Source organism: Stegastes partitus, unplaced genomic scaffold, assembly GCF_000690725.1.
Source record: "Stegastes partitus isolate 25-593 unplaced genomic scaffold, Stegastes_partitus-1.0.2 Scaffold139, whole genome shotgun sequence".
NCBI lineage: Eukaryota > Metazoa > Chordata > Actinopteri > Pomacentridae > Stegastes > Stegastes partitus.
The window spans coordinates 733,265-750,287 of record NW_007577870.1 but is presented as its reverse complement, the minus strand read 5'-3'; the positions used below and the strand labels follow the sequence as shown (position 1 = coordinate 750,287).

At 41.7% G+C, this 17,023-nt stretch overlaps 1 protein-coding gene across 1 annotated transcript in view; it reads right to left on the bottom strand.

The window, feature by feature from the left end:
* Window positions 1-17,023, bottom strand: part of gfra4a (GDNF family receptor alpha 4a) — a 30,220-nt gene that overhangs the window by 7,140 nt on the left and 6,057 nt on the right. Inside the window, exons 3-4 of the mRNA XM_008278963.1 lie at window positions 14,516-14,596; window positions 1,215-1,554 (exon numbers count right to left, since the gene is read on the bottom strand). Coding sequence (XP_008277185.1) covers window positions 1,215-1,554; window positions 14,516-14,596 — 421 coding nt within the window. The remainder of the gene's footprint in view (window positions 1-1,214; window positions 1,555-14,515; window positions 14,597-17,023) is intronic.

The following is a 17,023-nucleotide window of genomic DNA, read 5'->3' as shown; positions in this document are numbered from 1 at the left end:
CCTCAAATGATTCAAATGATCAGCTCATCATCAAGCTCTGCAGAAGCCTGATAACGATCCTGATCATTTGAATCAGATGTGCTGGAAGAAGGGAAACATCTAAAACATGCAGGATTGTGGCCCTCGAGGACCAGGATTGGACACCCCTGGTTTAGACAGTCATCATATCACCAGATGAGGGAATAATTTCTTGAGGAATATCGTTCCATCTCTCCAGAAGAAAAGACTTGCAAACGTGCATCGAAGCTTCTCTGGAGGCATTTAGAAGCTCAACACCTAACAAAGACAGCTCATGTTGTTTTTACCGCTAATTTGTCGATATATTTCTTTCAGAAGCTAAAAGAAGAGCTGGACTTAAAGTCACCAGCTGGACAGAAGCACTACTCGAATTAACGGCGACGGCTCTACGTCTGCTGGACGTGTAAGCCGGGCCTGTTTGCTAACACATTAGCCGGCCACTTTATAAGGACTGCCACGGCTGTTTGTTTGACAGCTAGTGGCCAAACATCAATTACTGCAGCTTTAATGTAAGAAACTACCGCTCACATTATTCCTCTCATGCCCGTCCTGACTTCCTGCGTGACTCTAATGCCGTTCAGCAGCTCCAGCACCATTTAGAATTAATGTGATTTTGATTTTTACAGCGCGAAACAGCCGAAAGTCAAAGTAAAAAAAGAAAAAAAAAAAGTGGCCGGTAAAAACATACGACAAGACAAAGAGGCCCGGACAGTTTTTCTCGAGAGCTCGCAGATCAAACAAGATCCTGGATGGTGTCGGTAACCTCGGGCAAGCATCCGCTAACAAGTTAAACAAAAGGACTGGATGCGCTGATACAGTGCATCAAAGCTTGTTTCTCCGTTTATGTGGGAGTTTACTTTCTGTCTCTGACTGTCAAAAAACATCTAACTCAGCTTCACGTCTTGGACATCAGAGCTTCTGAGCAGCACTTCAATGCACCAGGACTCTCCGAATCAATCAGTGTTTGCTGTATTGGAGCAGCTGTTTCCCAAAAACAGCGTCTAATGGTGCTTTGAAGATGCTTCGGCGTTAATGTAAAGCGCACATGATTCGCAGTGACGTCTAAAAAAAGACCTGTGTGAACCTGTAACAGAAGGTCCAAATTATCGGTTAACTGAGACGTGCAGCTTAAGAAACAGAGTGTAAAAATGTTCTGTGCAGCAGGCAGCGTGTCAGACAACATTTCTAAATTCTACCTGCACACGTAGTCCGCCTTGCAGATCCGCAGCTGAGCCAGGCAGTTGGGCTTCTCTTTGTCTTCGTAGGAGCAGGACGGGACGATGGTTTGCCTGCGGCGCTCTGCGCAGGCCGTGTCGGTGCAGGGACAAAACAGCAGCTCATGGGTGTAGTCGGGGGGAACACGGTCGAAGAACTTCCTCAGCGCCTTGTTGCACTTCGGTCGGTTACATGGCCCCGAGCGGGCCGACGGCTGGATGCAGGCCGAGACGTACTCCGTACGAAGCTTCTGACACGTCTCATCTATGTTGCACGCCTTGGCAGCATCCAGGCAGCGGTTCACCGTCGTTACTTCCGACTCTAGACGGAAAAAGGAGACACAAACGGGGAGGCAGAAAAGCGTTTCATCCTTCTGTGTGGTTTGAGAAAATCAAATCCCAGGCAATGTTTACAAATGATTTCGGGGCCTAATTGGAGTCGGTATTGACTCGCCGCTCTCACCTCCAGACGCAGCGTTGCATTTACGGACAACAAAATAAAAATGTGCGTCTTGAAGAACAAACCAAACCAAAATGATGATTATATGTAATAGGCCTCCTTGTAATGAATAGAACATGAATGGTGTTTAAATGTTGCATGAGGCCGGGCCGCGGATGTGTTTCAGCCAAGGCCTAATGGCTGAATATTTCATTCTGCCGGGTTAATGCAGAGTGGCAGCACTGAGAAAGCGGCTCCTCCATCTCTCCAACCGCACAACAAGGCCTGTAATTACTGCTCCTTCCTCTTCATCCATCTATCCATCTCGCTGATGCTCCCTCCCTACATCTGGGGCGATCCCTCTCTCACCTGCCTCCCTCCCTCGCCTTGAGCCTGCCACTCTCAGCGCTGCCATCACCCCCCTACTCCATCTGTCTCTTCCCCTCCCTCCGTTCAGCTCCCTCTCCCTCGTCTTCCATCCATTCTTCCTCAACTTTGTCCATCTCTGCCTCCCTCAGTGCCCATGCTCCCACTGACTTCCCCGGTAATGAGCCACCTCAGCGGAAAGCCCCCTTTCACAGCCGTCTTTTTTTTTTGTTTTGACCGCATTATTTCCCAATCCATCATCATGTGTGTGTGTGTGTGTGTGTGTGTGTTTTTTTTCTTCCTCCAGCGGCCTCGCAGTCAATACAGCCATGATAACGCTCAGCTCCTCTGGCCGCTCATTAGTTTGCAAAGTCCCAGTAGTTGTGTCTCCCGGTGAGTTCGACTCTCAACCAAGCTGTCATATAAAATATTAATGGCCTTGGAGTGCAAGCTAACAACCCATCACAAAGCGCAGGTTATTCCCAGCTTAACTACTAAGCAGTCGGCGGGTTGCGCAGGTCGACAAATTGCATCCGGTGGCCAAATGCATGGAAGGGGGGAGAATATGCACATATGTTTTAGCGTTAAATCCCTGTCAGTGTGTTTATTTTATTTTTATTTATTCAGAGGAGACTTGCTGAGCATGCAGCACGCTGCACACATTTTACAGTCCAAAGTTTCCCAGTACAATCCTGAGCCGTTTCCTCGCCGGAACCACTGGGAGCCGAGTGCACTCCATTCTTTTCCAGTCTCTGAACTGATTCTGTAATATTCAGCATCTAAATTTTAAATTTGCTGCGCGCGCGAGCCTCTTAGCATTTGGACAGTGACGTGCTCAGTTGCGTTGGCACCATCCGCTAGCACAATGCATCCGAAATGAATGAGCGACTGAGGCTGTGTAGAAGCATTAAAGCTGTGGGAGGCAGAATCTGGGCAGAAGTGGGAGAGCATTCGTATGCAACACAAGCTGGAGCATAAATATGAGCGGGATTAGCCACAGGTTAGCAAAACTATTAGCAACATTCAGCACAGTTACTCATCTCCAGCTTGCAGGTAAATCTGCCTACACAATCTTACCAACCACTGCAACACATTTAGATGTTACAGGAAAGTTTGCAGCTCAACAGTATGCATGCATACACTTTTTCTATGTGTTTTACTGCATTTATTGTTCCTTTAATAATATTATCTGGGAGCCGACTTTAATTTGTAATAACTGCAGAGGCCGTCCAGGATCCTAATCCAGCGTGAATCTGCCATGTTTAGAATTTGTAAAGTAAAAACTCTATCGCGATGACCCACCACATTTTGCCGAACACAGACGTCCATTGATAGCATTAATCGCTGTGATGTGGGCTCGTTTTTTAATTCATTTTGTTAAGGGTTTTTAGTTTTTCTTCTTGCCTCTCTGCAATTATACGTGAGGGTTCAGATGGTATTTTTGGGTGCTAATTCAGGATGCTCGTGTCGCTGTGCCGTATAGAGACGTATTCAAAGAAAGAGCAAATCCATTAGAAGAGCAAAATCTCAGAGGATGATTAGACGGATGACCTTTATGGCATCATGCAGTGCAGAGTTTTAATATCATATCTGCACATTATATCAGTAAATGAGACTAAAACACAAAGTTTGTTTATCCCGCCACACAAAACACAGATGTCGGGGGTTCGTTTCTAAATCATGAGCTCCCCATGCGATACGAATTATGGTTACCAGTTTGTTGGTCCCCACTAGTTAGCATCCAGTAGGTCAGCACAACAGAAGCTCACCAACAAGTCCTACAAGTAGTGAATACATTCCAAATCAGAACAACTTTTTTTTTCCAATGACAGGAACATTAACTGTGCTTTCACAGTACAAACAATAAAGTTTTGTTCTTGTTTTAGGGGTTGTTTTATTGGGGGGGGTTATTGTAGTGCAGATGGGTCCTGCCAAATCTGAAATAGCGAACCTTTCCTGCAGGATTTTCTGCCACTGGATCAGGCTTTCCAACATCTGAAGGAACGTACACATACAATTGCATTCACAGCCAACAGGAGCGAAACCCTCACCTGTGATTGGTTAATATCTCCTGTCAACAGCTAAAGCTAAAAGATGTAAAAGGTGGTGCTGCGGTCGAGGTTCATATCAAGATACGCCGAGGGTTATAATGGATTTTTTTTGCTCAGTAATGCCCCTCAAAAATACTACTACCCCAGCTTTAAAGGGAAACTCAAAGAAGACCTATCTCTTTGTGAAAAGTTAGTTTTTTGCACCCTTTTGCGAAAGACAGCGACTGTACTTGTACATGGAGTGAAGGCAAGAGACACAGTCAGTGCAAAAGAAAAAATGTATTTCCATAGATTCTGTACCATTAAACATGTTAATAAGTTCCCTCCAGAACAGGTAAATACCAAACTAACATGTTCACTATTACCTACCGCTCCACGGCTCCGCTAAAGGTTGCATATTTCGCAATTTACTGGCAAAAACGTGGCTGTTTCCGTATAACGAATGCACAGACTAACAGCAAAAAAGTGGAGTATGCCTCATAAGTTTTTGTTTTTACACTTGTTTAATGTTCGACTCCTTTGTAACTTCTGTACAGGAGTCATCCTTCATGAAGGAGCGCACTACAAACCCTTTTAAGACGGCAGAGAATAAGTACTTGATGCTCAAAAGACACATTTCCAGGTGTGCGCTTCACCAGGCGTCTCTGAAGGTGGTTTCATGCACAGTTAACACAGAAACTATAGCATCCTGCAGACACACTCGCCTGAAATGTTCAACTAAGCTGGATGTAATTGAACTTAAAGCTTCACACTCTTCTGGCCATTGTGCCATTTTTAATCTAAAGTGCCGATTTCCTTACAAAGCTTGTGACAAACTTGTTGCATCAGGAGACCCAAAGAAAACCAAACTGCTGGTATTTACCTTCCAACCGAGGCGCGTGAAGTGGAAAATCCTCGTAAAGATCAACAATTTCCACCATTTCTACAGGCCAGTGGTGCATTAAAAAGCTTTTCTTTTTTTTTCTTCCGTCGGTGCAGAACTTCTAATGTGTTTTAACAGAAACTGTTTCCCTAACTGCACTGGCTTTAGTTAACTGATTAATTGGTAAAGGGTTGAAGCACTCTGTTATTTGAACACTCCTGAAAATATGATGAGCTGTGGCTCCGGCTCGCATCTTTGAAAAGGGTCATTACTCTGTTTGAGGGAGAGATGCTATGAGGGTGGAAAAACATCCATTAATCACGTCTTTCTTGTTTTGGCAGCCGACTTGTCGAGATGCATGGCATGGATGTCAACTTTGACCTCCCGCGGAGTTGCTGGAGGGGAATTTACGAGGCGGCGGTACAGTGCAGGTCTGCTGTAATTTAAAGCAGCCTGCAAACGACCGCCGTATGTACGAGGTCGCGAAATGTATGATCGCACGTGTTAAAGAGAGGACGATGGCGAAAGCTGAACCGTTCAGCGTTGCTCTTTCCACCAGAACAGGTGAGCGCAGCTTCTCTAATCATGTGATCTCACTTAATTACGCACAACAGGCCCATGGAAAATAAATCGGTTAAGGAGATGAGGGTGACTGTTGGAGCACGCATGATGATTTTCTGGGAGTCGGGGCTGCTGCCACAATGCAGCGCCGAGATTTGGGTTTGAAAATAGCCGGCTGAGGTGTTGTGGGAGCATCCGTGGAAAGGAGACGGAGCCCGAGAGCGGCTGCGGCGTACGGTCGCTCCGCTGCGTGGGAGTGCACGTCTGCTCACGGGAAACATCGGATGCATCTTTATTTTATACGTGTCACTGCATTCCCGGGAGCTGGTAATCACCTTGGTTAGCACGGCGTTATCATAATCAGTAAAAATGATGATGCCGTTAAATGCGAGGAAATCTAATCTAGGTTGTAATACACCCGAATCATTCTTTAACTGGCTTATGCGCTCGCACGGTTTTATAGTGGCGAGGACAACCACACAAAAAAAAATAATAATAAAAAGAAACACTGAGATGTGCTCCTGGAAGTTCACACTGCTTTAAAGTTTAATGGTGTTTATTGTAAAGCTGCGTATAGTAGAGGTTCCACAGCATTGATCTCTGCAGTGATACAGGATGTTACATCGCCTAAATTTTACAAAACAGCCCTTTTTCTCCCTGTGGAATTAAAAAAAAGTGCAGTTCACTAATTTGATCTTGCATTAGATGGATGTTTGGTTATAATGAACACACAGACTAACAGCAAAGATGTGCTACATATTTTCTTTTGTTTGTTTGTTTTAGCACCATTTTGTTGTTGGAATCGATTGAAACTTCTGTATCTGAGCGCATGAATCATGAAACACCTTTCAAAGACTAAACAAGGCGAGTATTCGATGCTCATAAGACGCAGTCTTACTTGTTTGCTCGGTTAAGAGCCTATGAAGGCTGTTACATTCATTTCAAACAAACAACATGCCCCGAATCGCTCTTTAACCGGCTCGCACGGTTCGCTGATGACAACCGAAAAAGAACATTCAGCCGTGTTCCTTGAAGTTCAGGCTGCTTTAAAGTTTAATGGCGTCTATTGTAAAGCTGCGTGTAGTAGAAGTGCCACGGCCCTGATCTCTGCAATGATACCGCTAAGCAGGATGTTACACAGCCTGAATTTAACTTTAACGCTATTATGCAAACAGTCTCCTGAGCTGTCCTCGCACAACTATCAAATCATTCGCCTTCCTTGTCCCTGCGGTATAAAAAAAGCATGTGCAGTTTACTAATGTCACCTCGCATTAGTTCAGGCTTGAAATCATAAAATTTGTATTTGACACTGATCCCTCATTGCTATTAAGAGCTGCCAAAATGCAAAACTACCCGGTGCAATTTTAACATCATGAGCGTACTTCAAATCCCATGATAAATATAATAAACATCGCAGCTTATCTCGTGTCAAAAAAGGAAACATTGTGCGAGACAGTCGGCTTCCAGACTTCACCTCGCCTCAGATTACACATCAAAACATCACAGAGATGTAAAGCAGTGTTTCTGGGGGGGAAAAAACACATGCAGTTTATTACCTAATAGTATTAAAATGTATATTTTCATTAAAGAAATCTAATATACAGCACTTAACAAATGTATTAGACCGCCACACGATGTAAGGGTTATGCCCTCAATGAACGGTATCAGTAATTACCTAAGTCATTTCTGTAATGGTTAATACACCAGTAGGTCGAAGCTCTTTAACCAAAAATTATGTTTTTAAAGATAAAATATAAGTATTATTGTTGTTATCCATACATTTTTCAGATTCACTGTTTTACGAAAACAAAAATGCCAAACTACTAAAGCACATTAATATTTCTTGATTAAGACGTCAAATTATAGTTTTTTATTTGCATTCCTGAACAGAAAAATGTTGTTTTAGTGCTTGAATGTGATGCTTTGATGAATTTCTGACTTCTCAGAGAAGCCCAGTGGCTCAGATTTGGGTATAAAAAGGTGAATTCAGTTTGAAATTTCTCATTCCTGTTCAAAATGATAAAACGTGGAGAGCTGAGCACGAATTATAGCCCTTCATGATGCTGGATAGTCTATAAATACATACAGTGCTTAACAAGTTAGACAGGTGGTCTAATAAATCTGTCAAGCACGGTATATATATATATATTTTACATTACAGTACATTACCCTGCAAACACATCGTCGTTTTGTAGGATCTGGGTTTGTAGTTTTACTTTTCTTAGTCTAGATCGAAACAGAAAAGATCCACTTTCTACTTCCTGTTCTGTGGTTTAACTGCAGTTTTTCAGGGTTGTGACTGTGGTTCACTTCTTATTGGCCTTTTCTATCATCGCATCTGTTCTTTAGGAAAATGGCATCACCGTTCCTGAAACACCAGGTGGAGCTTAGAGCAAGTTGCGAGGGAACAAAAGTTTTTAGAGACCGCCCGAACCCTTCCAGAGCATCGATATGAGAGGTAGAGATCCTCAGAGGGGGAACTCCAGCCTTCCTCGCTTTATTTTTAATTTTTTTTTCCCTGTTGCAATTTCAAAAGCCTATATAATCCTAGAACGGAGACTGATTAAAGCACTAAACCTTGCACTTGTTGACCTCACAAGAAGTCTACTTACCGGCTTTGAATTATGCTTTAATATTTGCTCTTTACTCGCTTCTGAGCTCATTTGACATCGGCAGGGCCGCGGCCGAAAAAAGAGGGCTGAAAATTGTTTAACAGGCCATTTAAATCGGCTGCAGATCGATTCAATGCAAACACAAGATTATTTGTCATTGTTGTCGGATCGACTCGTGTCTTAATGACGAGACAGTGATGTTGCTCAACAACATAACAAAAAAAAACATTTTTATTTATATTGAATTTGTTTCTCGTTTGCTATGTTTACAGACTAAACCAAAGATAACTTCACAACCAGGCTGGACAGGGTTCGGGGAACCTGCTGACGTTTCCTGGACATTGCTGTGTGCTGGTCTTGTGTATATACGACGGTGTGTTTACTTCTGTCTCCAAGTGCTTGTTCAAAGGGAATCTTTAGATTTCTTGGGTTTCTCTCTACAGTGCAATATTATAAGGTCCTGACCTCACTATGCGAAGTGCCCTGGCATGACTCGTTGTGAACTGGCAATATATTATATTAAAACTGAACTGAATTGAGAAATAAAACGAGCAACACAGCTCACAGGACTGGAAGAAACAGGTATACTTGAGTATTCTGTCCTATTTTTTGGTTTATTTGATGTCTTGTTCCGTGCTGCCATCACATTTCACAGACTGTTTCAATCGAATTCAACCAAATCAAGTGTGAACGCACCTTTAAACAAACCAATCTGACTCGTGTTTGTCGTGTCGTTTCAGGACGACGCCGTTCTTTCCCTCGAGCGCTGCCCAGGCTGCTTTATGTCGAAGAACCAGACTGCATTTGAATGTTTAAATTAAGTAGTTTCCTCTCTACGAGCTGAATTTATATTCTTGTTTGAGCTTCTTTTCCCCTTCCCCTCTGTGTATCATGACAAGTAGCATTATGGTATGCATGAATTCCTTCCATGCTAATCACTTCATTTAAGTCATTATTTAAGTTCCACAGACTCTCCGTCTCGGCTTCAGTCATCCAAAGTATTGCTGTAACTGCTGTCGGAGAAAACAAAGCACTTGACTTCGCGTCCTCTCATAACGCCTCATTTGTGTGCGGCCTCTTTCTTTTTCCAAACCTCCAAAAAAGACAAAAAAAACAACCAGTGGTGTTGTTTGAGTAAACAAACCAGCTCTGTCTGTCTTCCATCTTCCTTTTCTTGCTACTTCTGCCTCCTTCTCCCTCTAACCTCTCGCCGTGGCTTTTTTCTTCTCCTTCTTCTCTTCCGTCTCTCTCTCCTCCTCACCCACCCCCAGTTTCGCTGCTTCCAGCTGCATTAAAGTAAATAGGTAATTAATCTGTGCCTCGGGGGCTAACAGCAGCACATACCAACCCTGCAGCTCGCTCAGAGGCAAGACAGAAGCAAAGTGTGGGCCGTGGCTCATCAAACACTTCCCAAACCCACCTGCAAATCCGCTCGTCTCCTCTGTCAAAATGATGCACAATAACAACTTGATTTGCTCTTGCTTTGACACGTAACTTGGTGGGGACCCTTTTTTTTTGTGCAAAACTGTGGCTCTTGACTGACGAGTAGGGTTGGACGACCGCGAGTCCAGCAAGCAGCGTTCCAGCTTAACAACTGATCGTGTTGTCTAGTGATGCTTGTTTGCATATTCCACTCTATGCGCTGCAGATTTAGTTATTTTCCAAAATAGTAGCCCTACATGAGCTCCCTTGCAGTGTGACTAGATAAAGACCGGGCTGCAACCAGTTAATATTGAACATCCTTGCCAAGACACACACTTATCAAGCCCCACGACAGAAATCGAACCAGTGTCTCAGTGATATAAATATCAGGCGGGCACATCCATCTGTCTGACTGGCTTCACCTACATATATCTACATATATTGCTCTGTCAGCTGGTGAACACTTGTTGGTGGTTCAGGAAACATGCCCGCGTTAACCGGTGATAATTACAACCTATCACTTACCGACTTGACAGCAAGCCTCAAAAACCACTGATTGGCTTCTATAAACTGTCGAGTTGTGTGTAAAACGTGTGCAACAGGCAGAGTATAACTTTAAGGTGGTTTGATTAGACTTGTTCACTAGAGCATTACTTTAAAATACATTAACATACTAAACACATAATGACAAAGAACTAAAACCAATGGAGGTCCAGAAACTGTTTGCATAATCTTCCCCAATGACTGTCTGACTATCTGGTTATGGAAACCTCTTTGTCAGTCAATAATTCTTCAATGCGCATATTTTACATTTGTTCAGACCGGATCTCAATCTCCATCTCTAACCTGCATGTCATGGCAACACAATCATTTCAGGGTCCACCACGAGAAGTTTCTGTGGCAAAATAATGCTCAAAGGCTACTATAGGTTGCATTACTTTATCAGCCCACTATGTAGTCCAAAAAGAACTAATGGTGCGCAGTTTTAGCCTGTAGCTTTGCCTTTCTTGTTTGTTTTAGCTACCGCAATTTGCATCAAACGGACAAATTTAAAGCGATAATCGTCCGGAGCCTGTGCTTCAAGGCAAGTTCGACAGACACACAATATTGTTTTGTTATCTGACTGTCTGTCACTAAACCGAACAACTACAGTGATGCTAACTGGTCACACGGAGCAAAGCAACCCAGCTTTGAGTCTGTTCACATGAAAGATGAGGTCTAGAGCTGCACATTTCGCACAAAACAATAAACTACAGGGTCATTCTGTATGAAATCAACCAATTTTAGAAGATTTTCCCAATTCACGCTCTCAAACTCCTCAATCCCAGGTGCTCCTTTACCAAACTTACGAAGAAATCCCAAATATTAGGTCTCCATCTGTAATAGTTTTGAAATTAAAGCCCTTTGAAATTTTACTTCATTTCATGCATTTTCGCAAACTCACCTCTCAGACTATCTTCAGACACTGATAACTCGAACAATATGGCATATGGAGCTTTTAAACTCTTCATCTTGGGCTAACTTTTCCTGCAGAATCCAAAAATGCAATCAGATATGGTGTATTGTCTTTATTTGTCTTCCCACAAGGCTCTAAAAATGGCCCAAAACTCTGATGTTTATAAAAGACACCAACTCTTAAAGTCCCTCGTTTGAAAATTATGACAGATAAAACACTCAGAATGGTTTTCCTGTCATTTATGAGGCGTTAGACCATGTTTATGCAGTAGCCATGAACATGAGTACTGCGGGGGTTTAAGAACACATTTTTGAAATGTGCTCGATTTTCAGATTTCATGAATTTTGCCCATTTTCATGCTGTGATTTCACCATTTGTTATTAAGCCTCCTTTGGCCTCCTACTTTGCCATTTTTAGAGCCTTGTAGGAAGACAAATAAAGACAATACACCAGATCTGGTTGCATTTTTGGATTCTACAGGAAAAGTTAGCCCAAGAAAAGGAGTTTCGAAGCTCCATATGCCATATTGTATGAGTAACTCATGTTGGAAGATGGTCTGAGAGGCTAGTTTGCCAAAACGAATAAAATTAACTAAATTCTAAAGGGCTGTAATTTCGAAACTATTACCTATTAGACCTAATATTTGGGATTTTTTTCATAATTTTGGTATATGAACTCCTGTGAACCTGAGAGGATGACCTTTGACCTTTGGTGGATTTGACATGGATTGACCCTGGAATCCTAAATCAAAACAGGAAATTAGGTGAAAAACAGAAAAAAACAAAAAAAAGCAACACAGCTGTAGCAGCAAAAGCAGCAAGGAAAGCTGGTAAAAGAAGAAAAAAAAATCGGAGTCTGTGCTAGCATCAGTTAACCGGCTTACTGCCCCATCACCAAGGCATGGGTAGACATAACTTGAAGTCCAATTGTGTATTGCGATGTGCTGCTCCGGTGCTCTTGTGGCGTCTGGGATAATTTCTATCCTGAGTCTTTCCGCTGCAACCCTTAAACGGTCTTGGAAGCGAGCAAAGAACAAATATTAAAACATAACTCAAACCGATAACTAGGCTTACTGCAAATCTTATAAGGTCAACAAGTGCACGGCTTTAGTGCTTTAATCAGTCTCTGTCCTATTATTCTACCCACTATAAAGCCTATAGGACAATTAAACCGAAATTGTTTGCAGCCAACAGGGAAAAAGTGAAGCGAGAAACACTGGCGTTCCCTCCACTGAGAGTCTACTGTACATCTGTCATATATAATTTGCTCGTCAGGGAAACAAACGGGTTTACACACTAAAAACTCCTTGGAGACACTTTCACGTTTCGTGCGCAGAGCATTACAGGAAGAGAACCGATTGGCTAGTAGTTGGTGTTTCTATACGTGTTAATCTGCCTTTTCTAAATGCTCCAGAGTAGGTCATGCAGGTTAGAAGAGCAAAACTCAAGCGTCAAACCCCTCATAGCCATATTATCCAGGCTTTCCGTGTGTTAGCTGGCTTAACAAAACCTAAACCACAGATATTTCTTTGTTAACTCAGGTTTTCTTCATCAGGCTCTGCACATGCTCCCATAAAACGGGGCGTTAAATGAATAATGTGGCTTTTTTTCTGCACAAAATGAACCCAAAGTGTTCTCAGTCAACAGGAACAAGCTGTTATAATGGAGACTTATGAGGAACATGAGAACTTATTACAGTACAACGAGACTAATGCTGCTAGAAAATAGCGAATCCTGTAAGCTAATATATTTCACCTCTCAATGCAGCGGCTCAGTTTTAATTCAGAGCTCCTAAACTGTAAACCTCCCACGTTGAAACATGACACCCGAGAAGCTGCTTTGAGGTCCGACATCGTCCCATAACGAAGTACATGCGAACATCACTTCAGTTTTTGGTCAAAGCAAATGGAAATTAGTGCTATCGATTGCATATTCTCTGTGATAAACACCGACCGACTAATCCATTTTCTAATCTGTGTTCTATTAGCTGCGGCGCCGGCGGTGTTAAACGAACTTGGCAGCAAATCAGGGCCGAGCATTAAAACGTATGGATGCATTTTCTGCATGATTAACCGAATGCATGGAATTCATAAGGCGCTGGTCCACTGCTCTACCTGTATGACTTCATTCAGCAGCATTACTAACACACAGTTAAACAGATATAATGTCTTCCCTCATCTAAGGATGTGTTGCTCATAGGAAATATGGTCAGAATTGGTGAAAAGGTGGTGCTTATTACAGCCAATTTTTGATTAGAAATCAATACGTTTTCATCGTCCGTGCACAAACTAGCTAGCATAGCATAGCACTGCTACAGAAGTGAGCTTTGTTTGCAGGTTTGAGATTGCTTCCATCTCTTTAGTTGCATAAATTCATTGTGGCTCAGGTGGTACAGCGGGTTGTCCTCTAATGGCAATGTTGGTGGTTCGATCCCCCTCCAGTCGATGTGTCCTTGGGCAAGACATTGAACCAAAGTTGCCCCCGATGTCAGGCAGCACCTTGCATGGCAGCTCTGTCACCACTGGTGTATGAATGTGTGTGTGAATGGGTGAATGAGAAACACACTGTAAAGCACTTTGGGTGCCACTAAAGTAGAAAAAAGTGCTATATAAGTGCAGACCATTTATAAAACTTTTTTTTTTTGTATTAGTATTTAAATCAGCAGAAAACACAATGATTATTAGATATTTGCCATTATTTCAAAGATGAATTGTTATATTATATATATTTTTAAATGTTAACTTACAGATTTTCCTGGTTTGTTAGATGACAGTTCAAATTTCAATTTAAAATTAAATCCCACTGTGTCCATCCAATCTTTAACTTATTTCCTTTGGCTGCAGGTTTTCAGTCAGTCTTACATTGTTCTGCAGTTTTTACCACTTATTTCCAGAACTCTTCAAAGTCTCTGCAGTCTTTAGGAGTCTGTGCAAGAGCTCCGACTAAATCCACAGCTAAACCTCAATCATACAAACTAATGAAACATGTGAAAACAGATTTACATACTAGAAACAGATGCACTATTAAACTGTGTGCACGCGTTCCAGTGATGATAATATGGAATAATGGGGATAAAACATGCAAATAAATGATAAGACATACACACACATACAGTCTTTGGTCTGGTTCTGAAATATGATTAATGAATTGACCAAAAAGCAGCGATCAATCGCACAGCAGTCACTGAAGACGGCACACTGAAGCGGTCATTTAATCACGTCCGCGTTATCCGAAAGACGAGCGTCGGTGCAACAGGAGTGCACTTAATATGATGCAACTCCAGCTGTCACTTCCTATAAGCGCGAACCTCCGACTGCGCTCCACAGGTTAATTATTTACCGAGTTGAATTCTAAGGAGGCAGACCATTAAATTAGATATGGATATGGATTGCGATGAATATATCTGCTGACAGCGGATATATTTGTCTTATTACTCAACCCTGCTGTCACATTAACTTCTTCTTCTCTTCCCAGTTACAGTAACCGAAGGCCTCCGGAGGGAAACGCTTTCTCACCTGCAGCGATGGAGGCCAGGCGAACGTAGTCGGAGCCCCTCTCCTCGGGCTCGTACGGGTAGCTCTCCACCAGGCTCAGTCCTGCCGACGCCGAGGAGACAAAAAGAGAGAGAGAGGTTAGTCTCTGTTGTCATGGCGACTCAAAATAAAAGTACTTTCTTCTGTTTCAACTGCAGATTTGGTCTGTGCAAGGCGCTGACATTTACCACCGTGCACCAAAGGCTTATTATATTGAATAAAAGTTGTGTTTAAAGTTGCAAAACATAAACAGTATAATGCAAACACTTCACGCACGGCTGCATTAAACAGAAATATGCCACACCGAGGCCCCGCTGTGCACCGAATAGACCGACCGGTAGCATTAAAAGTTACCTTTAATCACCTCAGAAGAGCAAATGCTGGTATGAGTTCACTGTTGCACACAGTCCCTGTATAATAATACTAAATAAATTAAAAAATATGCTAGAATAATGCTGCCTGGCCTCTGTTTTCTGGTGTATTAGTGTTTAAATTCTCCTAAACACAACCTTTGAGAAACGTACACCGTGTGTGTGTGTAAACTGTAGTATAAAGAATAAAAGCAAAGGACCAATAAATAGATTTTAAGACATGTTTCTGTGCAAATACAGAGCATCAAAACTACCTTATGTGTGACCTGTTTGACTTTATATTATGCTTTGCTGCTGCTGATTCCTACACAAATCAGCAATCAACAAATGAGGGCAACAAATTAACATGCAGGGCCGCACAATGGAGCCTTAATTACTCATAGAAAGAAACTAAACTCTTTAGTACATTGACTAAAGAAGTAAAAAAAAAGGTTAATATGTGGTTGAAACCAATAAGATTCCTTTTCAGCTATAAAACAAGTCTGCAAATCTTTAAAAGCGAGTTGTCTTGAGACACGTTATTCCATCAAATCATCAATATTTTAGACAAATTTAGCTCAATGAACTCTGGTTTGCATGAGCTTTTTTTTTAACAGCAGAAAATATGGATGTTTATAAAGATATTTGTGAAATTTTAGCTTCATATATTAAATACTTACCAAGATTTTTTTCTATTTTCAGCATATTGTTTGTTTAAAATTTGATGCTGTTTAAACAAGAATATTTCAGGAGCTATTAAAGACAACGGCCTGAAATGTTCACTGTTGTTTCTCATCATGTCCTTGATTCAGAATCTGCAATATTGGATCAAATCATCTCTGATAACAGGTGAGTTGAATCATGAACAAAAACGAAACATTACGAATTTCTTTGTTGATTTGTGATCAAAGATTTTTATTTTTTGTTCCTTATTTAACCTTTAATCGGAGACTCTTAGATCCACTCGTCTAACATTTCAGATTCTCAGCCATTGACTTAATGAGAAGTAACAGTGAAAATTCCAGGCTTTTGTCTTTAATAGCTCCTGAGATATCGTTGTTTAAACAGCAGCAAATGTGTAAAAAAAAAAAAAAAAGTGCTGAAACTGGATTCTCCTAGATCGCGATATGCCTAAAATTTCACAGATAGCATTTTATAAACATTCATGATAAGAAACGTTTCAAGCAAATCAGAGACGGTCGAGCGGAAGATTCAAAAATCAAAATACCACATTGGTATCGGCCGGTATTAGTGTTTTTTTTCCCCACATATCAGTATTAAGCCAATGTGAAAAACCGATGATTCTCTAACATCAGCGCCTTCGTCTCTACATTTGATATCGCTGCTATTTCACAGATGTTTCTACTTAAATGGTTCTGGACTTAAATATGTTAAAATATGTTAAAATATGTTTTACTTTTGTCACGTAATACAGTAGATTATGTGTTCTAATTTGTGCTTCTTCTGAATATTTTTCTCACAGCACTTACTTATGCTCATTTTTCGGCGTGAAAACAAAAATTGAATACCGGCATCGGTAATATTGGTTATCGGGAATATCAGAAATCTTAATATTGGATATCGGGAATATCAGAAATCTTAATATTGGATATCGGTATCAGCCAGAAATTTTAATATCATGCATCATTAACAACAAACACAAAAAAATGACCAAAAAACCCAAACCCTGTAATCATTAAATCTCCTTACTGATCAAAATACATCCAGTTGCCATTTAAAAAACTAAACTAAACTTGAAAAGTAAAAGATGTGCAGGACAAATTTATTTCAGTATGAAGCACTAGATGTCAAAACATGCATCTCTCATTGTAAACTTTAAAGTGTTTTTATGTATTTCGTCCTGCAGATTGCACAGTTCCTGGTTACTGGGGGGCTGCAAGGTGGTGCAGGTGGTTAGCACTGTTGCCTCACAGCTAGAAGGTCGCTGGTTTGCGTCCTGGTGGGGGATCTTTCTGAATGGAGTTTGCATGTTCTCTGGGTTCTCTGGCTTCCTCCCACAGTCCAGAAACATGCTGAGGTTAATTGGTGATTCTAAACTGTCTGTAGGTGTGAATGTGAGTGTGCTTGGTTGTCTGTCTCTAAGTGTAGCCCTGTGATAGACTGGTGACCTGTCCAGGTG